Source organism: Typopeltis vanoorti, chromosome 9 (assembly GCF_054136105.1).
Source record: "Typopeltis vanoorti isolate ZY-2024b chromosome 9, IOZ_Tvanoo_1.0, whole genome shotgun sequence".
NCBI classification, from domain to species: Eukaryota; Metazoa; Arthropoda; class Arachnida; order Uropygi; family Thelyphonidae; genus Typopeltis; species Typopeltis vanoorti.
This window is the reverse complement of record NC_143557.1, coordinates 80462912-80478000: the sequence shown is the minus strand read 5'-3', so window position 1 is coordinate 80478000 and position 15089 is coordinate 80462912. Positions and strand designations below refer to the sequence as shown.

Sequence of the window (15089 nt, the reverse complement as noted above, 5' to 3'; positions counted from 1 at the left end):
AAAAAATCCAAAAGGAGGATTCTCTCTTAGTGTATAGTGCAAGTCCATTCATACAGATACCTACACTCATCTTCATTGCACCACATATTCACAAAAACTAGGTATTTTATATATACAGGGTGTTCGGGATAAATTTGACAGTTTCGTAAGGAAAAAGAAAATCTTCTTTGTATCTATTAAATTTAATGAATTGACAAAAAAACATTATAGGCAGAGTTAATTACAATACTATCAACAAGATTTACTCAAAATAACCACCATTAGCATCGATCACAGCTTCAATTCTGCTTCGGAACCTCGAACAAGCTGATGCTACAGTCTCCCTGGGAAGGGCCGCAAAAACTGTTTTAATTTTATCCATTAACTGGGCTTTTGTATTACTGGAAGTGCGATTGGTGTCTTTTTCAACTGCGCCCCATACAAAATAATCCATGGGGTTAAGGTCTGGGGAGTTTGGAGGCCAAACATTTGGACTGGTGAAGTCGTAGAAATTTTCAGACAACCATTTTTGACTTTTCCCAGAGGTGTGGCAAGGGGCCGAATCCTGCTGCCATACATACGGCCTACCATTGGCTACCCTTGTTATCCAGGGCTTGACTACAGTTAGCAACTCCACGAACAAAGCCCGAATTCCAATGCCAGGGTTCTTCAACACCTGTTCCTGCAGATTTGCGAGGAATTCTGCTGTACGAATGCAATCAGATCGTCTGCTAGGGATCTTTCTTCTTGCTACATCCTCGTAGTCACCATTGCAAGTCTCTAGTTCATGCCTGATTGTTTTTACTGTATTCAGGGAGCATTGGGCAGCAGTCGTAATATCCTTATTTTGATGGCGGGCACGAATCATCATGATACAAGTTATTCTCTTCCATGATTCAGGTGGGTTCCAGCTATCCATCCTTTCTGACATCTTGTATATGAATGAAGAAGGGTCCAAACTTTCAAATGAAGAGAAGTGTGTGTTAATACATGTAACTTACGGAAAAATATATTTAATTATAAATATGTCAAATTTATCCCGAACACCCTGTATATATATATATATATTCAAAATAAGGACAATCTCCATCAAAAGAGATCAAGAAAAACCGAAGGAAAAATTACAGTCTCTACTTCAACTATTGTGTTCAATGATATTCTAAGAAAATCATACAAAAAAGTATTTTGTTGTTGAGAATTTTGTTGTAGGGAATTTTGTTGTTGAGCTCTTATGAGCTCAACAACAAAATCCTGACATTCTCTATGGAAATTCTGTTTCCATTTAATAGATTGGTAGGCTTTCACTCAAGATTGCTAGTTTCCACAAATCTCAGGACCACAAGAGCAACCTTCAACCCCACTTTAACTGCATGGGGTTTATTTTGCTTGCCTAAAGACCACAACACACACACACACACACACACACACACACACACACACACGTCATAACATTGTATGGGATAAGAGCTCCATACCTTACATACCTTAGCCAGGCATAAATGAAGCAACAAGAATTTTTTTTTTTCTCTCAGAAACTCAGAATGTTCCCCCTCCCTCAAACATGCACATGAATATATATGTATTTAAAAAGTACAATACATAATGTCTTGGAAAGTGGAAAACAGAATAAACAGGTCAGCAAATCACAATAGAGGAGAGAATATTTTTGGACTCTGTTAGTTTTTCCCCAATCCACTTTCCCAAGACATGGATGGTCTATGCTCCTAAGAATGCTCTAGTACCTGACTTTCAGTGTTTTTTTGTTCTAATTCTCTGATTGAAAGTAACAAGGAGGCCTTGATTATCTAAACAATATCTTATCTGTATGATTCTGGACTTTATATTCCATTTATACTGTATCTGTATTATATTTTGTATAGGATGAAATGAAAGATAAGCTATACTACGTTACAATGCATGGTTAGTTTCACATGAAGAATAAAATTTGACTGGTTTCAACAAATAAGTTCACTTGAGAATGCAATGCAGGAAGGTGAGGAGTAATGTTAAGTTAGAATGTAGTCCACTACATTCTAATACAAACAGAAAAATCATCATCATATTCCTGCCATGTATACCCTCAAGGGGTGTACAAGATATGATAGTACTACATGAAAAATTTACATCATTACTACCTTCCTATCTACAATTTTCCTCCAAATCAGTCTGATACTTACAAGACTCCAACATTATCAGATCTTGTGTTGAATTTTTTCTTGACAATTATTCATAAGACTATTACACTTTTTTTATAATCTTTGTCAAGTAGCTTTATTTTATCCTCCTACATGTTTCGCCAATCTTTTTCTATTGGCATCCTCAGGGAATACAAACTAGTAAGCTAAAATGAAGGTTACAGACTAGGTTATAACTGATAATTCTAATTCATACAAAAAATTGGTATTGTGCGTGACAATGTGCGTGTCTCGTTAACGTGATTTATTCGTTATGGCTCATTACGTAATTGTTATGAAAGTTCATTTCTTTGATGTTTAATGATCTGATAAAAGTTTTCCAAATTTCTGGTAAAATTAGACCCTGATTCTTGTTTAGGTTTTCAGTTTTACGGGCGACTGTAGCTGCTTCTTTAAAGGTTCTTGAATGGTAGTTATCATCTATGTATGGCATAAGGCTCTTATCCCACTCAATATGATGGTTAGTAGAGGCAAAGTGGCATGAAAGGCCTAGAAGCTTTGAAACGAGAAAGAAAGAACACATAGGATATGTCAGAAATAACAGACAAGACATTTCACGCCATTCATGCCACTTTGCCTCTACTAACCATCATATTGAGTAGGATAAGAGCCTTATGCAATACATAGCAGATAACTACCATTCAAGAACCTTTAAAGAAGCAGCTACAGTTGCCCGTAAAATTGAAAACCTAAACAAGAATCAAGGTCTAATTTTACCAGAAATTTGGAAAACTTTTATCTGATCATTAAACATTAAAGAAATGAACTTTCATAACAATTACGTAATGAGCCATAACGAATAAATCACGTTAACGAGACACGCACAATACCAATTTTTTGTATGAATTAGAATTATCAGTTATAACCTAGTCTGTAACCTTCATTTTAGCTTACTAGTTTGTATTCCCTGAGGATGCCAATAGAAAAAGATTGGCAAAACATGTAGGAGGATAAAATAAAGCTACTTGACAAAGATTATAAAAAAAGTGTAATAGTCTTATTATCAGATCTTATATTTCTATCGTCTAAGGCACTTTGTAAAGTATCAATCCACCTATATCTTGGTCTTCCTCTAGGTCGTTTTCCTGCCAACCTGGCAGAGAGCATTTGTTTTGCTAATCTTTCCTCGCCCATTCTATTTAAGTGACCATACCACCTTAGATTAGTTCTGCTAACAATGTCAAGTTCTTTCCTAATATCCTCGTTTTTAATATGATATTGCCATTGATGCCATCTGTTCATGCCTCTAATCTTTCTCAGGACTCTCATATCTGCGGTCACTATCTTTATCTTTGTATCAAATATAAAACACTTGACCAAAGTCTATTACAACAGTTATTCAATTTAGTCAGGGAATCTTGCAGACTTGCAAAGGATTTATTTAGAAGTATAACATCGTCTGCATAAAGCAAAGAGCTGACAGTAACATCTCCAATTTTGATATCAGGTTTAATACCACTTTCCTTCATAATGTGATCCATATAGATAATGAATAACAGAGGGGATAATGTACATCCTTGTCTCACACCAGATTTAACATTAAACCATCTTCCTGTACTTCCTTCAATTCTAACTGCTGACTTACAACTCAAATAAAGACTAAGTATTGCTTGATATAATGCCCCATTGACAGCATATAACTGCAGCGTATTGAATAGCTTCTCTCTTGGCACCTTATCATATGCCTTTTCCAGATCGACAAAACTTAAATAGAGATCTTCGTTATATTCACATGCTTTCTCAACTATTTGTCATAAAGTGAAGATCTGATCCTGACAGCCTCTATTTGGCCTGAATTCAGCTTGTTCTTCACCAAGCTTTTCTTCCACAATTCTTTTCAACCATTTCTCAAGTATACTTGCATAAATCTTGCCAAGAACACTCAGTAGGGAAATACCTCTGTAATTCTCACATTCAGTTTTATTTCTCTTTTTATATATGGGTACTATGAGAGCTCTACTCCAATCATCGGGAATTCGTCCCTCTGTCCAGGCTTTCTGAACTATGCAGTGCAGCCACTGTAACACTTTTATACCACCATACTTCAGCATTTCTGGTCGAATATTATCTATTACTGCTGCCTTTCCACATTTCAAGTCTTTGATAGCTTTTTCTACTTCAAGTATGGATATGTATTCCTGATTGTATGCTTGTTGAGTGTTTTTTACCACTGTGTGATCACTGCTTTTTCATTTAGCAATTTTTCAAAGTAATTACTCCATACTTCAAGAATATGTTTTTCTCCTGTTTTCATGTCACCTTTATCATCTCTAATTCTTTTTACAGCACTCTTTCCTCCATTTCTAAGTTTCTTCAACAACCTCCAGAATATCTTACCACTTCTTGATATTTATTTTCTATATTCCTGCCAAAGTCCTCCCATGACTTTTGTTTCTGTTTTACATAGTGTTTCGCTTTCTTACATTTGTCTCTGTATTCTCTAAGAGCACAAGCTGACTTATTTGCCAGGAACTTTTGATATGCTTTCTTCTTTTCCTTCACTGCCTCTTTAATTTTCGGTGTCCACCATGGAGTTCTGATTTTTCTAACCTTGCAGACAACCTTCCCACATGCCTCTCTGGCTGAATCAATCAGGGTTTTCTTCAAGGCATGCCACTGAATCTCCAAGGTTTGGTTGCTGTTCTCAAACTCTTTCATTTTTTCTTGAATAATGTTTGTGCATTTTAGTCTACAGTTCACATCTGAGAGCTGCTCAACTTTTATTAACTTTAAAACTTTCTCACATGTTATTCTTTTCCAATACGAAATTCAATTTTATCCTGCTCAAGACTAAATAGTGCTCACTTCCAATTTCAAATCCTCTGTACACTCTGGCGTTCTGCACCAGGGAGAAAATATCACTATCAACAATAACATAGTCAATGAGACTTTTCTTATTCCTTCCCTCTTGTCTCCATGTGAATTTGTGCACTTTTTTTATGTTGGAACATGTTGTTAGTAATAACCAGTCCATGTCCTGAGCAGAAATCCAACAGGCTTTTGCCATTATTATTAGCTTTGCTCTTTTTCCAAATTTTCCCAAAATATTTTTGTATGTCTCACAATCATTTCCTACTCCGCTATTTAGATCCCCAACAAGGACCAACTTTTCCTTTTTCATTGTATCAGTGGCTTTCTCTAAAGCATCAAAAAATTTTCTCCACTTCTACCTTAGTAGAACCTTCTATACAGAACAATGTAAACTGGTATTTGCAAAATGTTCTATAAACAGGTTAGTATTAGAAAGTAGAATTTTTATGAACTGCATGTAATACTACATCTAAATAATAACTGAGAGAAAACAAACAACAACAAAAAATAAAAAAAATTATATATTTTATATATATATATATATAAAATTGGGACAAAAGATAATCTCCTCAGTTATTCTTAAACTCTGGACATAAGACTTACTAAGAAATCTGATTCAATTAAAATCTCGATCTTAGAAAATCTACACACACACATAGATAGATACCTACATGCGTCCTCACATCACTATCCTGCACAGAAAGTGGGTATCATCTCAACTCTAGCACATCATGCCAGATGATGAAGAGCTAAAAAATGAACTACAACATCTACAAAGAACCTTCACAAGTAATGGCCACTTGTCGAAAACTATTAATATGCATCTATACTGCCGCCATCAAAACAACTCAGAAACACAAGACAACCCCAAAGGTTATATCACCTACCCACACATCAGCTCGCTCTTCACGAAACTAAGAAGAATTTTACGAAAGTTCAACATAAAAACCTGCTTCTCTACTCTTCCTAAACTAAGATCGATTTTAAGCAAATACAAACAAGCTCACAACCATCTCCAATTCCCAGGAGTGTACAAAATCAAGTGTGACTGCAGGAAACAATACTATGGCCAAACTGGAAAATCCATTCTTCTACATCTGGAAGACACCAGAGGGACATTGCCTACAAAAGAACTAGAGCAAGTGCCCAGTCAAGCCATGTACTGTTTTCAGTAAACACAAATGATGAAGGCCGTCAACATGAGATAAACCGGACAACAACTTCAAACCTTCATATATGCCTTGACTAGGTGGAGTGCCGCATAGTCGAGTCTAAGGAAATTGTTATGGATCCTCATCACATAAATAATAACCTTAGTTATAATCTACTGGACTCTTTCAGTTCTGCATTCCGATATTGGCACACTCATGAAATCAGGCGCACGCAGCTGCCTAACAATAGAACTTCAACACGGACTGTAGCTACAATTCAAAGCAAACTGAATTTTATAATAGTCATTTTTATAGTGATATGATGTTTCTTATAGTGTTTATGGACAATCCAATGAAACATGTTGCGTTTTGAATAAATTTAATTGTTATTCTAGTCTTGGTTCTAATCAGTATATATAAATATGAATATATATTATATATATATATATATAAAATGGTGATATCAGGCTTAGCATTTTTTATACTTAATCAAAAAAGTTTAATTTATATAATGCTGCAATAAGGTAAAATAATTACCTGAGAGCAAAGATAGGTAGAAAATTTCCTGAGTCCTTCTGTGTGCTGATTTAAAAGGGGAAATATTTTGAAAAATCTTTCTACAGAGGCTATATCCTCATCTCGCACCGCTTCATCAAATTTTCTCATCACAATTGCCTTCAACTTGTTTTCAGCTTCATGTAAATGAGAAAATGCTTCATCCAAACTACTTCCTATTTGGATATGAAAATTTAGTCATGAATAAAGTCACAAAGGTACTATTTAAGTATTTTTAAGATTTAAATAAATAATTAATTTACAGTTTAAAATTTACAAATAATTTGATTATAGATTTGTATTAGGTATAATAATAAATTTTCCTAAGCATGATCTCTTACTTTCTTGTTTTATTTTAGTTAAGCAATGAGGAGGAGAAAATTATTTTCTAATAAAAGTTGGCACTTCGCTCTGAAGTGGTGAGGAATTTTCCTTGGGAGTCTGCTTTCCCTCTCATACATAACCATACATATATAAATAAACTGACAAATTACCATACAAATCTGACAAAGGACACAAAATATAATTTTTGGGATGTGTAATTATTATGATAATAACAAAGACAGAAGGCAACTACCATACAAACTTTGCAAAGGGCAGATAAAATACAATTTTTGGGACACAATGTTTAATAATTATAATGACAAAGACAGAAAGCATTGCACATATCAATTTTCCATCATGTAGTGAAAGAAGCATATACAGAGTAGCAAAAAAATAGACGCTGAATTCAAATAAACTAAAATATGGATAAGGGAAAATATCTTTTTACTTGTCTAAATATTATGTGTTATAACATTAATACAAACTCTGGAAAGAGTTTGTATTAATATTATAACACATAATTTGAATTTTTTTAAATTCAAATTATCTGAAAATTCAGCTCCCATGATGGTATTCAGTTTTAATGTCACATTCTTTTTAACATCATAAATACCATCAGAGAAGCACCATTTCAATCTGAATTTCAACATGAAACAGCAAAAAAATCTACTGGAGCCAAGGTACTTGAGCACTGCAGTTATGAGCTAGTTAATCTACACACTGATTGTTGTATTAACAGATGCAACATATGCAAATAGCTGCCAATCAGACTGTTCCAAATTTGGCTGAATGTACCTCTAAAGAGTAATTGCTAGTGATGTGATATGCCATTTTTCTGCAAATAAATTCCTTATATATTATCTCACTGTAATCAAAAAATGCAATCAGCATGGTTTTGGAAATGAACTTTCTATTTTGGAAATAGGCAATAGTCAATTTCTGGAAATGAACTTTTTTTTTTTAATATTTTTTTCTGGTCTGGTTTATTATAGTAAACAAATCAAATTAACTATCCCAATCAAAGCTTCATTAGGTACAATGCTATGCTGAAATTCACTATAGCAAATTATTCACTATAATAAATTGTTCCTATGGTCCAAGTAATCTATAATGAGAGTTGACTATAGTCAGTTCCCGAGTTCACAATCACTGGCATGAAATACAATTGGCCCTTGACTTATGACAGGGTTCCAATCAAATGATCCAGTCATAAGTCAAGAAGGTAGCAAAATTTTTCAAAATATAACAAAACAGACCTACACTATACAAATCATAAGGATATGTTAAAATTAACATACCCAAATACTAAAATGTGTAGATCTGTTTTAGTATATTTTTAAATAATTTTACTCTTTGTTCATAGTAAAATAATACCATGTACAAATTATAACATAAAATTACTATACATACTGTACTGTAATAAACAATTACAGTACGGTATGTTAGTGTATGGTAATTCTATGTGCTTATTAGTAAATAACCAATTGGAAACAGGAACAAGAGTAATTCTTCAAGGCTACTGTTTTATTAATTAGACAGTTCATCAGAGGAAATAAGAGAGGCTAGGTCTTCATTAACATTGTTATCATCATAAATTTCCTGATATGTACCCTCAAGAGGTGTTCAGGCTACTATGACAGCACTACATGATTAAGTTCACATTACTATTAGTCTCCTATTCACACTTTTCCTCCAAACTAATCTATTTCTTGTCAGCACTCCAACATTCTCATATCTAACATTTCGTGCTTCTAAGGCCATTCTGAAATCAATACACCTAGATTTTGGTCTTCAGACACCTGCTTTACTAACCTTTCCTCACCCATTCTATTTAAGTGGCATGCCAGCTTAGATTTAGCTCTACTGAGACATTCACGAATCCTAACAATGTTAAGTTCTTTTCTAATATCTTCATTTTTAATATGATTCTGCCATTGCCATCAATTCACTCTCCTAATTTTTCTCAGAATGCTCAAATCTGTGATCTCTAGTCTTACAATAAGTACTTTATTTCTAACCCAACTCACAGATCCATAACTTAAAACTGGTTTGAATGCTGTCCTGTATACTGCTAGTTTGGTGTTTTGGATAATTTCTCTCCTATCCCATATGAATTTATTCAGCTGCTACCAATCACACCAGCTTTGCTTATTCTGTTGTCTATTTCTATGTTTAACTTGACATCTTTGCTAAAAACTTTGCCTAAATAACTCAAATATTTTACTTGTTCCATAGGCTCTCCATTCAGAATGCAGCTGATGTATTCAATGTTTCTGCCTATTTTCATAGTTTTGGTGTTTTAATTTTGCTGATTTTCATGCCAAATCTGTTACAGCTGTTATTCAATTTAGTTAGAGAATGCTAGAGACTTGCACCAGACACATTTAGAACAACATCATCTGCATAAAGCAAAGAGCTAAGTTTGACTTTTCCAATTCTAATATCATGCTTAATGCTACTTTTTTTTCATAATGTGATTCATATAAATGATGAATAAGGGTGGAGATAATGTACACCTTGTCTTACTCCTGATTTTGCATCAAACCATCTTCCTGTATTTTCTTCAATTCTAACTGCTGACTTACAACTTAAATACAGACTATGTATTGCTCTGTATAATGTTCCATTTACTCCAATATAATTGTAGTGTTATAACATATAATTGTAAAGTTATAACATCAATAAAATACACACAATAACTCTCATTCATGGGTTGGAGAAGTGAAGTGGTATTCGGTGAATGCATTAATGGGTTAGTCATCATAAATACAAGTGGCTGACTCTAATATGGACTTGTAAAGGTGCTTCTTCCTTGGTAATCTTTGGGGGTGGGACATGGAAATAGACTCAGAAAAGAGCAGAAAAGAAAAATGTCCCTGAGAAAACTAAGAACCTTATCTCTAATGAATACTCCTCACTATCTCTAATCATAGAAATTTATGTCATATCAATTCAATAACCGCCAACTATATATATTATTTTTCATTTTGATTCAGAATGACATAAGTACGGTACTGTATTGACTGTAATATGTAAGATGAAATTTAGAATCAGTTTTTGACTTTTAATAAGGACGTTTTTAAATAAAATTTTGAATACATATCTAGTAGTACTTAAGTTTTCAATTTTTATTTCACATATTTTTTGTCAGCACTGTAAGTCACACTTCCCCTATGCAGTGTGTTAGAAGTTTACTTGGCATCATTAAACTGCAATAATGATTATGCAATCAGAGTGTGAACGGTGGTGGGTTTTCGCAGTGTGCTATGAATCCCTGGAGGTGATGCATTCCAAAAATGATGATTATTTATATTTTACATGCATGAAAGTAGAATGACAAAACATTACTTTTTTTTTTCTACAAAATTTCATATTGGAATTATTCTATTTAACTATCATTATTATGAATTTATATCATGTTATGACCAGAAAATTCTTAATTAGCACCAGAAGAGAGTAATTTCATTAAATGATGTACATTCTCTTAAAGCTCAATCTAACTAATTTTTCACAGACAAGTTTAGCTTTAAGCTTTTAATAAAGAGATTTTCATCTACAGACAGATTTCCAATGTCACAAAAGCAGTTGTTGGTCAATAACTTGTTGGTTAATTAAGTTGATGGGCTCGCAGTCAAACTGGGAGCCCACCAAAGTAAATTTTACTCATTCTTTTAAAATATGACCCTTGGTTCTTGAGGCTAGCCTTCTTCCCATAGTGCTACTCAAGGACTACAAATTCCAGATGTCACAGAAAACATTAATAGGTTCTTTATCCCTTCTTGGCTTGCTGTATGTGCTAATGTGCTATATATCTTGCAATTTCATGTATACTGAATTAATATTTAAGATAATAATAATAATAAATATGCTGTGCGTTTGAATTAAAAAAAAAAAAAAGGATGACACACCAGGATAAAACAGAAGGTTTCCATCAAACATTCATTGCAATATTTGTATCGTATGATTAATATTTCATCTCATGGCAGACACTAAAAAAAAAAGTTCCAAACACCTAAAGATAGATGACACACATTTATCAACACTCACAACAGTCAAATATTAAACACATTCACTCACAACAGTCAAATATTAAAATAAAGGTTATCATTTATATGTCTAATATTTGTAAATTTAAGAAATAAACAATTTACCTTCATTACTATCAGCAGCTGAAAGTTTGAGAACTGACTGATCTAAGCTCAAGAATCTATGAATGTGTGCTGCAGCCTTGTAGAACAACATAAAAAACATATTAATTGCTGTTAATTTATCAGTGAAAAGATTTACTCACTGCAATTTAAATTATTAAAAAAATATTATTAAAAGAGCAAATCAATTGTAATCACAAAGAAATTATTGCATGTTTTATATGATCACATACTATCAAGTTGGTATTATCATCATAAATAATTACTGTTCTAATACAAGTTTCAGAACAAAAAAATATTACATTTTGTATCAAAAGTGTGAATATATTTAACACAATAATCAAAGTGAAATGAAATTAAACAAATCATCCTAATGGGAGGGGACAATTTAGAGATTAAAAGGGTTTCAAGTCTAATAAAAAATTTTGGGAAAGTAATAATTTCTCTTTCAAGAATATATAACAGTATGACATGAAATCAGAATTACCATAATGTAGTAATATGAAAATGCAAACAGAAAGGGGAAAGATACTTATATTTTATGTTAATTCAAATAACAAAGCTGATAACTCATTCAGAGCTATCTGCTCAAAGCACTTAATTTAATATGATTAATTTATCACTAAGACTCTGTAGCTCAGTTGGTTTCGATGAAAAGAAGTGGGTTAGAATCCCATCCATGATGCAAAACCTAAGTATCAGGGTTTTTCAGTCAAAGGTAAATTAACTGGTCTCAATGGAGGTGAAGAGTTTTTTTCTCCTAGAAACTCTAGTTTTTTGTTCTTCAAAACACGTAAACTAGCCCAGTGAACACATATATCCAGAGACATAGGATACTAACTATGAGATGAAACAGATTAGAGCTTCACCATCTCATATTTCTACTGCACATTGCAGATCTCAGGTCTATAACGACCTGTGAACGTTGGTTTCCTGTATGCTGTAGATGTAAGAATATTTGAAGGTGACCGGATGAGGAGAATGTCTAAAAAAGATAACTGGTTGTTTTCTTCTATTTTGATATAGAATCTTTATATACCAATGTACCTCTCAAGGAAACTTTAAAATTACTTGCTGACATCTTTCCTGAAGACATTATAAAATTGTTCGATTTCGTAATACATTCTGGATATTTCGTATGTCAAAATAAATTTTACAGCCAAATAGAAGGAACGGCCATGGGAAGTCCCCTTTCTTCTGCTTTACCAACTTTTATTTAGAACATTTAGAAAAAGTTCTATTCTCACCTATTTTCCCTCAACCATCCTTTTGGGTAAGATATATAGATGACATCTTTACTATTTGGCCACATAGCAAAAACTCTTTACCTTCTTTTTTAAACAGTATCAATTCCTTACATCATCGTATAAAGTTTACTATGGAAATAGAAGAAAACAACCAGTTATCTTTTTTAGACGTTCTCCTCATCCGGTCACCTTCAAATATTCTTACATCTACAGTATACAGGAAACTAACGTTCACAGGTCGTTATATTCTTAAAGAATCAGCCCATCATCCATGTCAAAAAACAGGAATTATAAAATGCCTCATCAGAAGAGCAAAAACTAATTGTTCTACCTTTGATTATCTACAGAAAGAACTTTTTACTATCCAACAACACATGAAACTCATTGCGTTTCATTGAGTTTCAACAACACATGAAACTCAATGGCTTTTCTGAAAAAAAGTACTCAACATCTTCTCAATGCTTATATTCCTCCACAAAACAACAAAGTTTCAATACATCGAGTGCCAATTCCTTATATCTCCAGTATTTCAGAACCTATCGCAAGAATTTTAAAGAAATATGATTTAACAGCTATTTATTCACCTATTAACAAATTGTCTTCTTATTTTCCTTCTCCTAAAGACAAATGCTCAACTTTATCTCTTCCTGGAGTTTATCAAATTCCGTGCAACTGTGATCTATCCTATTTTGGACAGACTGGACGTTCTCTTGAAAAAAGAATCCAAGAACATCAATCCTCCATTCTTCACAACAAACCTGAAAAGTCTGGATTGGCTCAGCACGGGATTGAAACTGACCACAACATCCTTTGGTCCAGGACTCGCCTCTTACATAGATCCCGTTATAGGTTTGAACATTTGTTCAAGGAACGTGTAGAGGCCTTGCTCCATTGTCCCAACCTGAATCATAATGACTGTATATCTATATCAAAAATCTGGGAAAGTCTAATCAAGATTACTCATTAATTTTTTTTTTAATCATGTCTCTACTTCAAAATATTCCGTTTCATACTTAGTGATATAACATCACGCAGCTTGCTCTATTTTAAAAGATCTATTGTTAATATTCTAGCTTGTATTTTTTATAACTGTTCTTGTAATGCCACTTGTAATGTCTGCTATTTCCAGACCGAAATATCTGGTTAATTAAATATCCTTCTTGTGTTTACATGCATTTATCATTCAGTCTTATGTCACAAGTATCCTTAAAACAGCAAATGATCTTCTCCAAGAAATTCTTCCACTTTAGATGCAATTCTTCATATTAAGATTCTCATAAGTATTTTTGATGTATGGGAAATGAGGCTTATTGTTCTAAAATCCAGGTAGAGACCCATAAAAATCAACCTCCTGGACAGGATGTATCATTATTATTATTATTATGTGATACCTCCAAGGAGTCCAAGGACTCAGTGAATCATCAGCATCATCAATAAACTGGAAAGCTTTGGTTAAAATCACTACAAGCTTTAAACTTAGTTCAGCTATCTTCTTTTTAATCAACAACTACTCTAACAGAAACAGGTGGATCAAAGCTCCTCTCATTTATTTCTATCCTTCTATATTCTTTCTTCATGAACACTGTTCCAGTTCAACTCTTTTTTTTTTTTTTTTAAATATTCTCTTATATGATTTTCTCACATTTTACATGGTCTTTGTCTTGATCTTTTCTTCTCAATGTCCAAACCACTTCAAGCATTTCTTCAAAAATTCCTAGTGCTAAAACACTCCTAATGTCCATATTTCTTATTCTGTCTTTCCTTGTTTTTTGCCAACACTTCAAAACTTTAAATTTCATTTCCACTGCTTGCATTCTACTCATGTCTCTTTTTGTTAGTTTTCATATCTCCTCCATAAGACAAAACTGGCAAAAAGTAACTTATGCTAATCAAATGCTTACATCTCTGTGTCTTCAGTGTCCCACCGAAGAATCTGTGTGACTATATGTCAAATTCTCAAGGATAGAATGTCCTTGATTGTTTTTATTTGCATTCCGAAGTTGTTGAATATACTGAAATTATGCAAAATAAATTTATAAATTGTAAACATACTGTATATTACCTTTTATGAAATAAAATTTAACTTATTGAATTTATAGTCCATACTTTTAACTTTAATTGTTTCTGTTACCAACAAATATAAGTAAAAATAGTAACTATTATAAGTGGTCATATATTTTGGAAGTGTGGTGTGATATACAGACAGTTATAGATATACATACAAACGGTTGTTCTTGGTATAATTCCAGCAAAATAGGAGCTATTTATTACCATAATGTTAATAATTTAAGGAAACAAATAAAAATGCATAAGTGAAGAAATAATAACTCATACCAAGGAGTTTAAGGACTCCTTGGTATGACAAAGTGTTTTCACAACATAAATGAAGTCTCCATTTGGATTTAGTCTTTTTATCCAAAAATATCACACACACACACACACACACACACACACACACACACACACACACACACACACACACACACACACAGTACATGTATACAAACTCCCACCACCACACTCATAAATTCGGCACTGCAAAAGTACAATCACAGAGTGACATTCAAACCCCCCCCCACCCCCCCAAAAGGAAGTTCTTCAGTTTTTTCCTAAAGATCCTATTCCACAGTTATCCCACCCAAGTCCACTGCACAAAAAGGTGCAAAAAGAACCACATCA

General features: G+C 33.2%; 1 protein-coding gene across 4 annotated transcripts in view; it reads right to left on the bottom strand.

Annotated features, from left to right (window-relative positions):
* Positions 1-15089, bottom strand: part of Cog4 (conserved oligomeric Golgi complex subunit 4) — a 321056-nt gene that overhangs the window by 259910 nt on the left and 46057 nt on the right. For all 4 annotated transcript variants that reach the window (XM_090397413.1, XM_090397410.1, XM_090397412.1 and 1 more), the window contains 2 exons: positions 11167-11242; positions 6674-6867 (listed from right to left, as the gene is read on the bottom strand). In XM_090397413.1, the coding sequence (XP_090253539.1) occupies positions 6674-6867; positions 11167-11242 (270 nt within the window). The remainder of the gene's footprint in view (positions 1-6673; positions 6868-11166; positions 11243-15089) is intronic.